Below are 18,334 nucleotides of genomic sequence, written 5' to 3'. Positions count from 1 at the left end.
GTCGTGGTTGTCTGTACAAGACCTACAGAAGAGTAAGCCAGTCAAAAGTTCAGTGTGGGTGGGGGAGGGGTTCACCCCTACCTAAGCTGTTTTGTAGTTGAAGACTTACTACTCAATAGCAGGTCATGTATGCACAACAGGACATACTGCACACCCCACAGATATCAGAGAAAGTTCAGAACTGCAGTGTAGTTAAGGAGATTCCGTAACAGACAGGAAGAAAGCTGAGCACTGATTCAGAGGAACTGTTTCCCAGGGGCAACTGGGAAACAAAGTCACTCACTTTGTCCTTTGACTTTCTAATTTCCTTCAGATAATTACTGAGAACACCACAGCAATCTCATTGTCCCTGGGAGCATTGATCCTCTGAAGTCACTGGATATGGTGAACACTGGCAGAGATGCTTTCCCCAGGAAGTGGTTCAGGTTCCTGGAGCTCTAGACACAGTGTAGTGGGTATGCAGACTTTGTGTATGTTTGGGTTTAAATCCACCTCATCCAATCTACACCCTTGAGTGATCAGAGTCAAACTCACAGCCTGAGTGGAACACTAAAGACATCCAAGTTTTCTCCATGAGCGCTAGGAAGCTCAGCAGCCCTTCAGCATTAGGCCCAGGCCATTTTAAACTGGCAAATCACCAGATAAAATCAAGCAAGAACAGACTGTCCATCAGCTGAGGACATGAATGCTGACAGCCAGTGTTTGTTCTGTGTACCCAGGAATGACCATGAACCTGACACAGAACTGAAATAAACTCACATATACAGATGCACAAACAAGGACTCACTGCTCTTGCTGCCTTGCAGAAACGTCCGCATACCCACTGCCATCCTCCTTGCCATGTTCGTGGTTCACCTGCAGAGTCCATGCACTGGTGTTTCAGAGCCTCACCGGCAAATTATGCACCTGCTGCTTTCTTGCCCTGTGAATATGGCCCTAACGCTGGTGAATCAATAAAACTAGGATAATATGCCATGGCTTGGGAAATCTTTGTTGTAGGGTTTTATTGTTGTTTGAGTGTTGGTTGGTTGGTTAGGCTTTTCCTTGTTTGTTTTGAAGGCAAAATCCCATGATGGGATTCACATGGACCTGGAATCTTTAATCCTCTTGCTTTATCCTTCTGAGTTCTGACATGATAGGTATGTATTACCTTGCCTAGTAATTATCTGTGTGGTCATCTAGATATATAGAGACAATTAAGATAATTATGTCCCTGTGGGGTGTGTGTGTGTGTGTGTGTGTGTGTGTGTGTGTGTGTGAGAGAGAGAGAGAGAGAGAGAGAGAGAGAGAGAGAGAGAGAGAGAGAGAGAGAGAGATATCACTGATTACTGGTTGGAGTGGTCACTCTTATGTGGCATGAGCTAGCCTTAAACTCAGGAACATGCTTCTACCTCCGAAGGAGATAGGAATATAGGTGTATACTACCACCTGGGGTTGTCTGGCAGTTTGGCAGGTGGTTTTGCATGGTGAAATAGACACATTTACCACAGGATATCTTTCTAAACTGGTCCTCTAGATCACCGCTAATAGTCAGATGGTCCCTCTCCTTCACGTCCTGCCCCCACACCAGCTGGTGACCCTGTGCATGGTCTCTCACAGCCCAAGCGTGGTCTTGCCTTGTGCAGAAGCCTGATGTCCTGTCTGGCATGAACTAAGGAGACCATCGTTTGGGTCATTTCTGCTCTTTCCCGACCTATGCACTTCAGAAATCATCTACTGATAATCACCATGGGGCAGACATCAAAAGGGCCACTGGCTGACCTGAGAGTGACCAGTGCACGCACAAGAGGAGACTCTTGGTGTGTGAACACACTTGTCTGTTCTGGGTCATGACTCCTGAGGGATCATCAGCTGGGTGGCAAACAAGTTCACTTACTAGGAGAGGTGATATCATGAACAGTAGGAAAAAACACCGAAAGGAGGAACTCACGAACTCTGGCCTAGGAAAGAAGGGATCTTCAACATATCTGAGTGGGCATTACACTTGAAAATGCTCTTGTATGGCTGCTTAAGTATAAGCAAGTATGTCAGCTCTTGGACATACCCTAGGACATGCTGGGTAGACTATGAAAAGCTGAATTCCTGAGACTTTACAAAATTCCCTCATTGACAACTGCTACTAGCCAGATTAAACAAGCCATTCATGCTCTTGTAGACGGGATGTGTTTCAACAACATTTTATCAGCTCTTATCTCTACTTAGACATAGTCCAGTGGCTCCTGAGCTCAGCCTGACTCTAATGGATACTTTACACATACTGACAGTCATTCGTTCTCCTTCATGATCACAGACTATGCTAACAAAGGCCAGAAAGTCAATGTAGGATTTTAACTGTAATACTTTAGTTGTTTTCCAGAAAATTCTCCTCCTTTCACTCAAAGGTTGTAAAACAAACCAGTCAACCTGCCACTAACACCAGTGTTGGGCATGACAGGACTGCTCAACTGAAGACTACTTAGACTTCTGTCTCTTATTATTATTATTAAACTAGTTTGTAACATTCTGTGTAATACGAGTAAGCCATCACATGGCTCTTCTAAGTGATTATGTGTCTATCCACAGTGCTCCAGAGTACCCTAAGTTTAGTCCACACTCAGACCTGTTATTCCATCAAGGAGGGAGCTGGCAAGCAAATTCCTGATAAAAGCTTATTTTTCATGTTATTTAAAAATAGTTCTAAAGCAAATGCACTGTGAAAGTCTGTATATCTAGTGAGAATTCCACCCAGGTTGATGGGTCTAGAAGTCTTTCTCTCTTTTTCTATATCATGAAATACAAGATTGAGGGATGCCAGGCAAATTTTAAGGTCTTCCTTACACACAGTGGTATCTGCCTTTATAGAGACTACACACTCGGTTTAAAGACAAGCTCAGACCCTAGATTCCCTTGACCTTCTAAGCCAACAGAGTTTGAAGGTTAATTTTCTAACATTGACATTTTATAGCTGAGAAAATATAAAGACCATTATTCAGTGAATGAACTTTCTTAGAAGTTGTTTAGAAATAAGCAAAACTCTTATTAGAGTATTGATTGAATTTTTTTGATAGCACATTTCCCTGAGTCTGATAGACCAACTTGTGCTTCATCTGTTTGATAGCTTGATTTTGTGTGAGGTCCATATATGTAGATGGATGGATAGATGGATAGATGGACAAATGAATAGACAGATGTATGGTTGGGTGGATGAACTAGTGGTTGGGTTGATGAGTGGGTTTTACTAATCTGAACCCACCATAGGAAGGAAGGGCTCCCTCTCTCCCTTATAGTGATAACTTAGGGGTACCACTGCATTAGCACCACATGCCAAGCCCGCCCAGCAGGTCCTGCTGTCAAGTCTTCTGTGAACTATCTCTTGTGATATCTGCAGCCACAGGACCAAACATGACACACAGGGACTATTCATTGCACAGGCTGTAAGGTGACAGCAGACGAGGAAAATACATAGGCTCTTGAAAGGTTCCAGGTCTCGCCTTGTCCTTCACTGGAAGGCTAGAGAGGGGCTGAGTGATTTTCTACCTCTGGGGTCTTGGTAGCATTTCACATAGGTGAGTTGCTTAGCCAGCATAAGAAATGCTAATGCCTTCAGCCAAAGCACAGACTTCCCTCATGAGAGGGAACCACTGCTTTCTCAGAATGACAAACAAATACACAACAGCTTATCCCTCCTACTGCCGGTTTAGCCTAAAGTCAGGACTATGGCAACGTGACTGTCCTGATTTCTTGGTGCTCTTTTAAGAGAAACGTGAGTATTTGGTCCCAAGATCAGTCCCTTGCAATCTTCTAATTGTTGAAGCACCGATGACAGTGCCTGCACTCCAACCTGGGAAGAAGGATTTGCAGTGCTCAGCTTTTTTTCTCTATTTTCCTTGGGTGACATGGCTGAGCATCATGGGCAGGTTGCATTCCTGCAGGCACAGGTGAGCGGGCTGTAGGTGCAAATGCTACCTATTTACTGAGGTACTCTTCCAGTTTCTGGGTCCCCTGCTGAAGGCACTATTTTAGAGGTGCCCATCTATTCCAGGCAGAATCCCTGATGTTTGTCTACAGAAGCGATCCAGAGAAGTGAGACACTATTGAGACATAAGGTCAAAGCTGGGGACAAATAGTCAAGAAACTGAATTACAACTTCTAAAAGCCTGCAAACTTAAAGATTTCCTCTTGCTTAGAGGGTGACATGACAGGGCACAGGCCAGGAAGAAGGGGTATGAAGTCCATACAAAGTGCTGGTGTCTCCCCAGGAGACTCTGATGAGCAGTCAGGTGACAACGCCCACAACTGTGCCTTGGTCACTGTCCCAAACAAGCACACCAGTGAAGAAAGAGAACTGATTCTTGAAAGACAAGGTCTATAAAACCCAATCACAGTCTCAGGCTCTCAGTGGCCTGGACTGCTTGGGCAGACTCAGGACCCCATGCAGCCTATCTCAGCCCCAAGGCTCTGCAGTGCTCATCCAGGAACTGGCTAACCTCCAAGCACTCAGCGCCACCTCTCCTCAGCCTCGCTCATCCCATTTTTCCCACCTGAGTAGATGCTGTGGGGCAAAGCGGCATTCATCAGCCAGCCCAGGACAGCCATGATTAGTTATAAAATCATAACTGTGGTCGCTGTATGTCTGCTGGCATAATTACATCAGCATGCTAATGTCGTTTTAATGGTCTCTAATGATGTAATAAGAAATAATGGGATTTATTTGACAGCTACATAACCATTAACAAAACATATTAAGCATAACTAGCACTTCCATAAAAATGCAGATGATATCGGCAAGCGCCAGCCCACGTGTCCTGTGTTTCTCATCTCTGAGACAATGAATGGCTCTGAGGATGAGATCTTAGATAACCAGGTCATGCTAGCCATAAGCCCACCCTGCTGGGACACTTCTGAGGTCTAGTCAATGTCTAAGTCAGTCCATGAACATGTGTCCATTGCTGCTGGGACAGAGGGTTAAGACATTGAAATACAGTTCATGCATTCCAAAGAGAAGAGCTAGGAACACTGGCATGCACACATGCAGCACACAAATAGTGATGCAATGACTGTGTGAAACAGACTGCTGGGCAGGACTGGAGAAGACTTTGGAACCAGCTGGGATCTATGTCTATCTAGAATTGGGATTAAGACAAAGAACAGGAGGAGAAGCCAGCAAAGATCACAGGGAACCCAAATTCCAGTGTTCTAGCTTTGAAAGGCAGGTTGTATAATGGTTCCACTCCTAGAAAGAAGCAATGCATGTTTTCTGTGCAGGAAGGAGGACTAGCTAGTAAAATTCACAAGTCAGTTGGGGAAGCTCAGGCTTTCCTCTCAGAGAGACCGAGCCATGCCTGTGTTCGGTGCAGGAAGGGTCTACAGTGAACAAGAAGATAGGAGTGAGGTAAAGAAGCCTAGATAGGGACCAGGAGTAGGAGTATGGGAGTGGGGTAGAGACTGAGCCATTGCTGTGTTTGGTTCCTTAAACCAAAGTCACTTCATCCCAACACATCCTCCCTGTGTCTGGACCAAGAGATATTGGCCCTCTCCTCAAAAGTTACCAGGTATATTAACTACTACTTTCATTGTTGTAATAAAATACTTGAGAAAAGATGATTTTATCTTTTCTTATAGCTTGAGGATTTAGTCCATCATGGTGGGGAAGGCATGGCAGAAAGAGTCCCAGGCAAGCGATTAGTTGTGCCGGCAATCAGAAAGCAGAATGAGACAAATGCTGGTACTCACCTCATTTTATTTTTTTCTTTAACCCCTTAATTCAGTATGGGCTCCTGGGACATGGGATGGTGCTGCCAACATTCAGGGCATATATCCTCATCTCAGTAAGACCTCTCTGAGAACACCATCACAGGCAGGCCCAGAGATACATCTCCCAGGTGACTCTAAATACCCTCAGGTTGACAATGACAATGAATCTGTTATCCTGGATAGCAGGGAAAGACTCAGTTCAGCTGAGAACCCATTCTCAGAGACTAATTGAGGAGCAACAACACAAATAATGGCTGGCCCATCCAACATAGAGTAGGAAGGAGGTCAGACATTGATGGAAAGAGGATGGCATTGGGCTTCTAGGTCTGGAAAAACTGCTCCTCAGCCTGGACAGCCACATTTGACCCCCCTCAAAGTAAAACCTCTCATCTTACCTTAATTGCCAAAATAGAGCTATAGAGACTGAAAAGTAGACCCCTTCCTGATCTAGAACATCTGCACTGCAACTCTTAGGGTGGCTCAGGATGCCTGGCCTGGGGAGGAAAAGTGTCTGCTACCTACTACATAATCCTGATGACCACGTTCCTTTCTTGTGGCAGATGTTGACTCCTCAAGATTTTAAGATATGCCAGAACCAGTGGGAAAGAGAGGAGTGGATAGGTGTAACCTGAGAGGCACTGTGCATGAGCCATCTCTCAGAAATTCTTGTGTAGCATCCAGAGAGCCCTCCATCCATACTTCCCTCTACCATCTTACCTTGAGAATAACATGGTCTACTCCCAGGTTCTGCATCCCACAGACAGGGCCTCAGAGGCAGATGAGCAGGCTGTGGAACTGCTGCACCAGGCTGTTCATTATATCACCAGGAAAAGGGGCAAACAAGAGCAGCCGGGGAAGCATGACCCTTCAAAACTCTAATTCCCTGAAAACACACTTGCTTTCACATGTCACCTGATACACAACCACCAAGAAGGGCTTTTTTACCCAAGAGAATGATGAGTTTTGGTGAAGGCCCTGCCTGCCAGAATAAGTTTTGTACAAGAGGAAATTCTATGTACTGGGTCTTGGGAGGGGGGAGCAGAGAATCTGTGTACTGTGAATTTCTTTTTCCTGGTGATCTGCATGAGGTGCCTGAGTTACAATTGCCACCCACAGAGGTTGGCCCACCCTACTGTGCTCCAACAACATAAGCTCTACTTGACATCCATTGGCCCAGTCTCTCCTACAATATGATCACGTTTAACCACAAAGCAACCCTCCCTCAGCAAAAAAGGGCTGGGATAACTGATGAGACACCCTAGGCTGCAAAGTGTCCTTGCCTCATGTCCATCAGGTTTGGAGTAAGGAGTGTGTATGGGGTCTACATTGCTTTTTGAATCATATGTCACATAGACATTAGCATCTTCCATTCAACAGCCACTCAGTTGGAAACACATCCAACATGTGCCTGGGGTCAAGAGACAGTCAGTGGCTGAGAACATTCTGAAGAACAAGAGAACATGACCCTACAGGAGAACATGGCCCTCACCCTCCTCAGAGGTTGAGGATTCTCTGACTCCCCTGAAGTCCTGAGCATGGAGAAGAGTTGGATATTTCCAAGATTGTGATAGTCACAATTCAGTGATTCAGTGAGAAAAGCTCAGCTAAACATGATTGAACAGAACCTGTGTGATGGTGCCCACCACTGGACCTGTGAGCATGCCAGGTCTGTCCTGGGTTCTCTACCACCTACTACCTTCTTCTACCTGGTCTTGCCATCTCTCCTAACCTGCCACCTGAGACCTTCTGATGGTGGCAACCCACCATTCTCTTTGCTGTGATGTTCTTGCCTTGCAGGTCCTGAGTTTGAAAGCTCCTGGCCCATCTGTAGACACTGTTTTATGTTGAGTAAGTGTGTACACAACAATGCAATGAACATCTCAAAGTGCAGGGCGAATCTCTGTTTGGGTGTCTTTATGGAATGTTCTGGTACCAGGTAATTTGAGTCCTCCTTTTAGATGTCCATTACAATCTACAGTGAGTAGTCTGTTCAGAGGCAAGGACAGTGTAGAGACATGCAATAGTTAGCCCCTAGGACAAGGCTGGGTCACAGTAGACACTATAATCCATCCCTAGTAGGGAACAGCCTGAAAGAACCAGGGCTTGTGTAATATGAACAGATGCACCTTTCCATTACATATGTGAACTGGGACTCAGGCTAGCATCTACTTCAGTCCTTATAGCCCATTTTATGTATCCCAGTCTGTGCCAATAGCATGGTTTACTTGCACCTAGCACCCTGCCCACTAACAGCATGAGCATAGCTGGTGTTCATTCACACACAGAATCCATATACTTTGCAAGGCATGGACACACATTGGCTCTCACCAATGGGACAAGAATCTTGGTTTTGTTGTGGCCGAAAGTCCAGTGCACAAGCTTTTAAGACAGTGTCAAGCCCTTGTCCACAATGACAGTGAGGCCAATGTGGCATCTTTAGGGGCTCTCCTTAGAGCCTGAAACCTGTTCTTGATGCTCCAGAGTCAAGGTGGTGCCAGCTGCAGTGGCCCCAGGAAGCTGGACTCTACCACATCCATGCCAGGAGAGTAGGCTTCTTGTAATTAAATGTAGATTTAGGCTGTATTTAAATAAGTTCCCAAAGCCTAGGGGAATTCTCCCTTCATTTCTGTTCTAAACAGCTCTTCTCTGAGATAATTAACAACCCAGGCATGCAGCTCACAAAACAATTTATGAGCTTGATACAATGTGAGGCAAGCAAGCACAAGACAGCAGTCCTGACGTCCAGTACTTACTTGACATCTGCAAAGAAGCTGGAAGGTACCCGGAGGAGATGGGCAACTTCATCCATCAGCTGCTTCCCCTTCTCTGGACTTAGAGGGCTGGAGAAGAGAAAGAGGAATAGCATTACTAAAGCAGAGCACCAAGTCTTAAGGAGAGACTCAGATCATGGATACCTTTTGCTATCAAACTTGGTCAGTCTTGGGGACTCATTGTTCCCCAATATGTGCCCTGATCCAAGGCCCTGCTGTACTTCCTGTTTTGGGGTGGAGACTACTGATCCCCAACAGTACTCTGCTCTGGGAGATGTTCCTCCCTCCTGGTAGGTGCTGTTACTCTGACCAATCCTCTTGCTCTGGGATATGTTCTGTTGTGTACTGTTTCCCTATGCATTCCAGCTGTGGGATGGCTCTCAATCGATGACCCATTTGGGAGCTGCTATCACTGGATGCTTGCCCCGCACTGGCTCCTTGACATATGCCCTGCTTTGGGGTAACTAGCCCCCATCTATTGCACAAGCACAAGCCGCTCTGAAGGGCATCTGATTCTCAAGGGGAGGTAATACTGCTGTCCAGTATAGGCCATTCCCAACAGGCAGTCTGCTTGGGAGTCTTCCCACGGACAAGCACCAGCTGTTGGGGAGAAGCTGCCTTCCTTCTTGCACCCCACTTTTGAAACACTGCTTCCCAAAACACACACAAACACACACACACACACACACACACACACCACACCACACACACACACACACACACACACACACACACACACAGAGAGACACACACATGCTCTCCTTTCTGCATGGGGTGCTCTCTGATGCAAGCCCTGCTTAAGGGCCTGCTGTGCTCTTCCATGGCTTATGCTGGGACTTCTGCTCCAGGGACCAGGTGATTCCTCAGGCGTGATGAATCACCTGATTTTCCAGCAATCAGACAGACAATACGGTGCAAATGGAATTGTTAGGAAGTGTAATGGGGCTGTGATGCTGCCACAGGCTCATCTCAGCCTTCAATAAAAATATAATAAAGAGGTTGGGGGTGGGGAGGAAAGGAGACAGAGGAGAGTGAGCAGGGTGCAGAGGCCGAAAATCAGATTGCTGGGTGGCGTCAACCGCACAAAGGAAACAGCCATGTTACAGACTCATTTCTAAAGTAAATTGTAATGCAGGGGAAGGGCATTTAAACACCACAACCAGTTACACACATGCCATGTGAGCAGGCTTCTATGGTAGGTCGCGCAATAAAGGTTGCCACCCCAAGAGGATGCTGGGGCTGCAGGCTCTCCAGCAGGCCTTCATAGGGAGAACAGCTTGATTACAAAGTAGGAAGCATGAACCCAGTGGGCCTGGGAGTTCTCAGAACCAACTCTGAGCTCCAGAATTCTGCCTCACAGATCACAACTGCCTGTGAAATCTTCTTAGTACCACTTCAGTGAAGCCTTAATTCATATTGGTAGAGTAGAAAAAAGCGTTTTGGCCAGAGGAGCCTCAGCTGCCTTTTCACCCAGCAGACACAGAAGGGATGGGATGACAATCTCTGCTTCCTGGGACTTGTGTTCTCATGCATAGATACATAACCAAGACAGCCAGAAAGCAAGTCATACCACTACAAGTGTGATGCTGCCATCACCACACCTAATCATTGATGACCTAACCCCCATGTCATGTGACTGTCTGGAAACAGTCCTGTGTATTTAATTTGTTAAGATGAGTCACTGGTGTCATTTAGGAAGGGAGAAATGACAGAGGTTGGAGAACAATATGAAGACTTAGAGAGAAAGCTGCTATAGTCAAGATGCATCCAAGAGTACCAGCAGCTGGATATCAGCCTGAGGACCAATCCTCACTCAGCCTAGGAGGAAAGAGGACCTGTTTGCCACTTCACTTTGGATTTCCAGTTTCCAACACCATGAGAGGAAGAATGCCTGTCATTTAATCCTATAGTCTGTGGTATTTTGTTATGGAAGAAGATTCAGGGAGATGTGAAGTTGGGTTCATGAGGGACAGAGGAACTATTTTGGAAGGAGTTAGATAAACCCTCTTTCCAAAGGCTACAGCATAGCCACATGGCATTGGATAGTGAGAAAGACAGGTCAGAGGTCAGGTGACAAGGACGGTAAGTCAGGGCATTAGGGGCCAAGCATGACCCTGCCAGGATAAACACAGATGAGATAGGTATCATGTGGGCTTCTTCAAGGACAGAATGAAAGCTGAGATGCAGGGGCCATACAGGTAATGATGACAACCCAAGAGGTGAGGATATGGGGTTCGCAGGATTTCAAGGTTATGCTGAGTAATCTGATGGTTAACCCAGAATATGGAAGTAGAGAAGCCACAGGAACATCAACCCATGTGCTGAGTAGATAGTTTCTATGAACCCGGAGACTGGTAACCAGGTAGCCACTAAATATAGGCTGAGGGAGGGTTGTTGAAGCTGCAGAGCTCAGGTCTCTAGAATTTAAGGAAGCAGCAGGAGAAAAAAAACAAGCAGCCACAGAGACAAGAGTGAGCCATATGTCAAAGACGAGGGTGGGAGCATCCATGAGGTCGTTGATGAGTTGAAGTAAGTGGACCTTTGATACAGGAAGTCTGACTGGAGGCTGTACTATGAAGAGAGGAAGGGAGAACAGAAAAGAGATCAGAAGTTCTGTCTGGTTAGGGGGTGGGTATATTTAAGCTGAGAATACTCTGCTTGCTGCCAGAATTACTGTACTGAGATGCAGAGGGGCAGGTTCACAATTTCATGAGAGACACGGACAACTTGTTTTGGTGAAAGACATGCTGGAACTAGAAAGCCAGCTATTACCTATCCACTAAATAGTCTATGAGACTACCAAACCCAATGATCAGACCACATCAGTCCACGGGGGACCTGGATCCTTGGAAGGTTAGTAGTAGGGGGAGATTCAAGGTCATCATGGTATTAGTTATAGATGAGCAGAGACAGATGGCAGGTAGTAATTCGCTGGACCTGTAAGTTTGCAAATAGAAGACTAAGATTGTTGAGTGGGTGCTGAAGGGTCACGGAACACTCCAACATTCAACTCAGCCATACTCATGACCATGATCAATGTGAGGACCTAGGAAGAGCTGAGCCTAGACCACATATTCTTCCAGGTACACCATTGTATGATATCTCTCTTCATACACCAACGCATGTCCCAGGAACCATGCTCACCCCTCCTCACATATTAATATACTACACAAAAAATGTAAGGGGAATCTTTTGTGCAATATACAGAAGCTTCATCTGTCAATAAAAGGCTCTTTACCTATGAGCTTAGGCAATTCTTTACCTATGAGGTAGAATTTCTGGTATAGAGAAAGAACTTCTGGGATAGATTTGGAGGCACAGGGTAGATTTGAGGAGATCACATGAATGAACTCTAGGGAGAGGTAACAAACCATGTGGCACTCATAAATGGAACAAGTGGGTAATTGAGTTATGAACTAGTTGGGAAATGGGCCCAAGCTATTGGCCTAAGCATTTATTTATATATAACTCAATCTTTCAGTGTCATTATTTCAAGGAACTTGGCCATGGGTAGACAGTCCTTGGTTTAAATACACACCTTCCATGCACAGTCCCATAGATCAAGATACTTCTCAAGCATGAACACAGTCTCTATAAATCCATATCAAGCTGGATATGCTCCTGGGCTCATGCTTCAAGGGAGAGTGGACCATTTACACAAATGTTCACCTCTATAATGGACACCAGACTGAAGTGAACTTCTACTATCATGCATACCGAGAAGAGGCAGCACCCTCAGGCCAATAGGAACCATGACCATAATATCTATGCTGGGACCCACAAGGGGTGCTTCCCCAACCCCTAATGACCTCTCCCCAGTGATGCCTCACATCTATTGTACCAGCTTCCCCCTCTGTCCACAGGCATCTGGCCATCTCCGTCATAGTTAGAATTTGTATTGTTGTGATAAAACACCATGATCAAAAGAAACTTGTGGAGGAAGGGGTTTTATTTTGTTTATACTTTCAAGTAATAGTCCTCCCTGAGGGAGGTCAAGGTAGGAGCTCAAACAAGACAGGTACTTGGGGCTAGGGGTTGATTCAAAGGGCATGGAGGAGTACTGCTTACTGATGTACTCTTAAGCCCACAGGACTACCAACCCAGGGCTGACAGCACTCACAGTGATCTGGGCCCTCCCACATCAATTACCTATCAAAAGATGCAGCAGTCTTGTACACCAGCCAGTATGGCCAGGGAAGGTCTCAATTGAGGTTGCCACTTCCCAAATAACTATAGTTTGTGTCAAACTGACAGAAAAACAGCCATCACAATTGATCCCTTGTCAACCTGACACATAGACATACCAATGTGAAACCACAACTTTACTTTCTTGTTCATCCTCAAGGTCTCGCAATAATGTCAATATCACAAAATAAAGCTTTCCAAGTTTTAAAAGTCCCATAGTTTTAAAAAATTTCACTTAAAAAAACCAATGTCTCTCTAAAATCACATTTCTCTAAAATATCCAAAGTCTCTTTAAAAGTTCAAAGTCTTTCAACTGTAGACTTCTGTAAGATCAAAATAAGTTAGATTCTTTCCTTCTTACTCCAGGAGGTAAGAATCACTTCACAGTTATTCAGAACCAAGCAAATCCAGAGTCTAACAGTGAACTCTCAGTGTCATATTTACAGTACCCATAATCTTCTAGGCTACTAATGGCTTGCCATAATACATGCAGCTTGTCTCCTAGGCTCAAGCTCACTTCACTACACAGCTTCTGCTGTCCTTGGTAGTCAGCACATGCTACTGCATCTTCCAGATGCTTAGGATCTCTGCATCTGAGCTACACTTTGCCAATACCCTTCTGGGAGCTATCTTCAGGAATTCTTGTCACAGGCCAAGACTCAACCTCTCTCTAAGACCATTTCAACCCTAGGCCTTCTACTGAAACTTAAGTTACACTTTTGCCAGTGGCCTCTCTCAGCCTCTCTTTAATAGTTCATGCTATACAAGTGTCAAGTCCAACTGCTCTCCTTGATCCCTTCATACCTTCAAAATGAACACCACTTGAATGACTCTTATACTACTAAGTTCTTCTGTCAGCATGAGGTATATAACCTTGGCTCCCTAAAGACGACAGTTTCTGTGTGCTGACTCTAAGAACATTCCCCAAAGACTTCATCTCAGGAATAGATATTGGTCCCTTCTTTTTCGTTTTTAAAATTATTTATCCACTTTACAGCCTGACTGCAGTGCCCCCTTCTCTCCTCCCAGTCCCACCCTCACATACCTTTACCCTCATTACCTCCTTCACTTCTCCTCAGAGAAGGAGAAGCCAACCATAGGTACCACTCCATCCTGACACATCGGGTCCCAGCAGAATTAAGCACATCCTCTCCTACTGAGACCAAAAAAGGGAAGTCCAGGTAGGGAAAAGGGATCCAAAGACAGGAAACAGAGTCACAGACATCCCCTGCTCCAATTGTTAGGGGACCCACATAAAGATCAAGCTGCACATCTGCTACAAATATGTAGAGGGCCTAGGTCCAGTCCATACATGCTCTTTATTGGTGGGTTAGTCCTGTGAACTCGTATTTGGGTTCAGATTAGTTGACTTGGTAGGGTGTTTTGTTCTGTTTTGTTTCTAGAGTCCTTGACACATCCAGCTCCCTCAAGCCTTTTTCCACTCTTTCACAAGTCTCCCTGAGATCAACCTAATGTTTGGTTATGGGTCTCTGCATCTGTTTTCATCAGCTGATGAATGAAGCCTTTCATAAGACAGTTGTGCTAGGATCCTGACTGCAAGCACACAGAGTATCATTAATAGAGTTAGGGTTGGCTCTCTCCCATTGTTTTCATCTCTAGTTGGGGCAGTTATTGGTTGGCCATTCCCTCAATCTCTGATCAATCTTTATCCCTGCACATTTCATAGGCAGAACAGATTTAGGGTTGAAGGTTTTTTGGGTGAGTTGGTATCCTGCTCCCTCTATTGGTAGAGAAGCACTTAAAGAAATGTTCAGTGTCCTTAGTCATCAGGAAAATGCAAATTGAAATGACTCTGAGATTCCAAGATTCAAGTAACAGCACATGCTGGCAAGGTTGTGGAGCAAAGAGAACACTCCTCCATTGCTAGAGGAATGCAGACTTGTACTTTGGAATTACATTGGCAGTATCTCAGAAACTTGGAACAAGTTCTTCCTCAAGGTCCAGCTATATCACTTCTGGGCATATACCCAAAAGATGCTCTACCATACCCCAAGGACACCTGCTCAACTATGTTCAAGCAGCTTTATTTGTAATAGCCAGAAACCAGAAACAACTCAGATGTACCTCAACTAAAAAGTGGAAGAAGAAAATGTGGTACAATTATAAAATGGAACTTTACTCACCTATTGAAAACATGGACATCATGAAATTTGCAGGCAAATGGATGGAACTAGAAAAGATCATCCTGAGTGAAGTAACCCAGACCCAGAAGGATATGTATGGTATGTACTCGTAAGTGGGTATTAGCCATAAAGTACAGGATAATCATGCTACAATCCATAGGCTCAAAGAAACTAAATAACAGGGTGGGCACAAGGAAGGACGAGTGAATCTTACTCAGAAGGGATATAAAGTAGACACTGGAGGTAGATGGAGGGGTGGAACTGAGTGAAAGAGGGGTAAGAAGGGGAAAAGGACTGGGGATCAGGCGCGGGAAAGGAGTCAGGAAAGGGCTCTGAGAGAGAAGGAAAATCAGTGGGGGCACATCTCTGGGAGAAGCCAAAGACTTGGGATTGGAGAAGCTTCCTTGGAGTCCTTAGGCAAGACTCCTAACAGCTGGGGATATGCAGACTGAAGTGGGCACCTCCTGTAGCCATATAGGACTACCAGAGAAGGAAGCTTGTCTCTTCTAAATGACAGCTGATTCTTCAGTCCCAGCTGACCAGTATAGATTGTCCCAGAAAAGTAATGGTTTCACTTTATTGGTTTAGTCTCTTATTAATCACAGCTAGTTGTTCACATTTAGTTGACAGGAAGCCAAAATTCTTAAATATCACACACAGGCTCTAATAGAGACATGGTTTCCCTCTGAAACTTCATAAACTAGGATTCCATTGTCTGTATCTCTTTTAGTATTCCTGTTTTCCAAGTGTCCATTAAATGATGATCACTCAATGACTTGTCCAGCTCAAAGTTGTAAAGTACTTTCACAATTCTCTCCAAAATATTGAGGTCAGGTCTGACACATCAATACCCCATTCCTGGTACCAATTTCTATCTTAGTTGGAGCTTTCTATTGCTATGATAAGATCCTATAACTAGAGTCAACTTGTGGAGGAAAGGGTGTATTTCTCTTATACTTCCATATACCAGTCCATCATTAGGGGAAGTCAGGCATGAATCTGAAGGCAGAAGCTGTTGCAGAAACCAAGGAAGAAAATGGCTTCCTCATCCTTATTTTTATAACACACAGACTACCAGCCCAGGGATGGTACCACTCACAATGACCTGGACCTTCACACATAAGTCATTAATCAAGAAAATGTTCTACTGGCTTGTCCACAGGCCACATGGTAGAGAAATTTTCTTAATTGATGTTCCTGCTTCCAAATGACTCTAGCTTGTGTCAAGATGACATAAAACAAACTAGCACACTGTCTCTGGCACACCTCTTCAGGTCCTCTTTGCCTATAACTGCCACCCATCATTTATCTACTGATCACAGCCCCCTGGCCTTGACATCTCTCATTTACCTAAAACTCATCATGTACCTTGATGAAAACCCTTTGGATGATCACCTCAATGATCTCTTGGGACTGTATGTCAGCTCAGACCTCAAAATTGTAGAAAGTAATGGACATTTTCTTTTAAATTTTAGCTTCAGTATTTCCATGATGACTTGATTTGACTTTTCAGTTTGTGTTGACCTACTTACACTAATTTTATTTCTAGATTTTTTTTTCCATCAAAGAGTAAGGATAGGCCCCAACCCCATATACCTCATGACTTTGTTGGCCCTATAAAGGAAAAATGGCCATTATCATTTACAGCAGAGCTAGTTAGTAGCACTTGGAAGGTGAAGTTCACTAAACCAAATCTTTTGTCTCCACAGTCAGACATCCCCAGTAACACTAACTACAAGGCAGGGCAAGCTGATCCTTTTCTGATCTGCAGGCAGGATCCCAATACTCTTGGGAAGATTATGCTGAAATGAGTACAAAGTTATCTCTACTATATTTTAAAATACCCAGCCATCAACTGTCGTTTCATGGTCAGAACTTCCTTAGGAAACTGCTGGAGCTAATCTGGAAAATCAATGGGAGGATTCGGCAGAGCAATTCAGGCTGTCTATGTATGTCAGCTGCCACCCTAATCTCCTGGATGAGGGCAGACACTGACACTTGCTGTTAGCTGAGCTTGCAGATGGGAAACCACCCACAACACACACACACACACACACACACACACACACACACACACTCACACACACACACACACTAAGCAGCAAGGATTTTAGAGATAAACATGAGATCTAATTCTAACATGCTTCTGATCTGAATAGGAGCAGTATGCTTTAAAATCTTTTAATGCTACTGTTTAACCATTCTAAGAGAGACTGCTTCTTGGTATCTACTGAATGAGCAAAACAGGAAGAATCCAAAGTGTTCATGACCATGATTCCACAGGCAAGACCTTCGCAGTGGCAGTAAACACACACAGCATGGTTCATGGACTTTCACACAAGCACAGCTTGAAGAGTCCTATCCAAGTCAGCACAGACATCCATGCAACACAGCACACAAAGTCCATCACCTGTAACACAGAATATGGGCTATTGTGCAAATTCCACAAGAATTCTCCAATTCAGCATTGAATGTAGATTCACTCACAAATGAAACTTGTGGGGTAACATATAGATACAGCTCATAGATTCCCACATTGCTTCACAACACCCTAAATAAGAATCTGGATGAACAGTAAGCATGAATGAGAATGGTATGTGACCAAAGGGGCCATCGTGTCACACTGTTAAACTAGAGAATAGCAGCCTGGAAAGCTATCTTGATAGTTAGAGCACTTGCTGCTCTTGCAGAAAACTAGGGTTCAGTTCCCAGAACCCATATTGTAGCTTACAACCTTCTTAATTCCAGGTCTTAATTCCAGGAATCCCATGCTCTCTTCTGACCCCTAGGGGCACCAGGTGTGCACACCACACACTTACATACATGTAGGCAAAACACCCACACACTCGTAAACCTTCCTTAAAAACAGAGAAAGACAAAGGTAACTTCTGGATGAAAAATGTTAAGAGCAGCAGAAACATCTGGAAGGCTCTCTGTGCTGCAGCTGAGCTCAGACATCATGCACATCTCTTCACAGCATGCATTCACAGCAGTGTTACAAACTGGTTTAGTTTCTAATTTTATTTTATTTTGAGATGAATTTTTGCTATGCTCTCACCTCTGTCCCTGATCCTAGCCTCAAGCAACCACCTTCCTGGGTCTCCCAAAGAGCTGGTACTATAAGTAAGCACCACTTTTCCCAGATGCTCAACCTTGTTTTAGTTTATTTTTGAGTCAGGGTCTCACTATGTAGTCCTGGCTAATATAGAACTCTCTAGACAGACTAAGTTGTCCTCAGACTAAGAAAAGCCGCCTCTGCCTCTTAAGTGCTGGGATTAAAGACATGGCCCACACTCAGTCTAACCTGTTTTAATGAAGTGGAAACAAAGGCTAAAGGCATTAAATTCCTCATCAAAGATCATTACACCAGCAAATTGACCAAAAGCTGAGAAGCCATCCATGGAAGGTTCAGGAAGCTGGCATTGCAGGTAGCTTTAAGGAGTAGAGCTAGTTATGGGCCTGCTGCCTTCTATGTACACTTTGACACTACACACTGGGAGA

At 44.7% G+C, this 18,334-nt stretch overlaps 1 protein-coding gene across 4 annotated transcripts in view; it reads right to left on the bottom strand.

Moving 5' to 3' along the window:
- Positions 1-18,334, bottom strand: part of Ptprn2 (protein tyrosine phosphatase, receptor type N2) — a 752,006-nt gene that overhangs the window by 397,847 nt on the left and 335,825 nt on the right. For all 4 annotated transcript variants that reach the window (NM_031600.2, XM_039111861.2, XM_039111863.2 and 1 more), the window contains one exon: positions 8,487-8,573. In NM_031600.2, the coding sequence (NP_113788.1) occupies positions 8,487-8,573 (87 nt within the window). The remainder of the gene's footprint in view (positions 1-8,486; positions 8,574-18,334) is intronic.

This window comes from Rattus norvegicus, chromosome 6, assembly GCF_036323735.1.
Source record: "Rattus norvegicus strain BN/NHsdMcwi chromosome 6, GRCr8, whole genome shotgun sequence".
Classification (NCBI taxonomy): Eukaryota; Metazoa; Chordata; class Mammalia; order Rodentia; family Muridae; genus Rattus; species Rattus norvegicus.
Note: the sequence above shows the minus strand (reverse complement) of the source record. Positions and strands in the feature narration are given on the sequence as shown.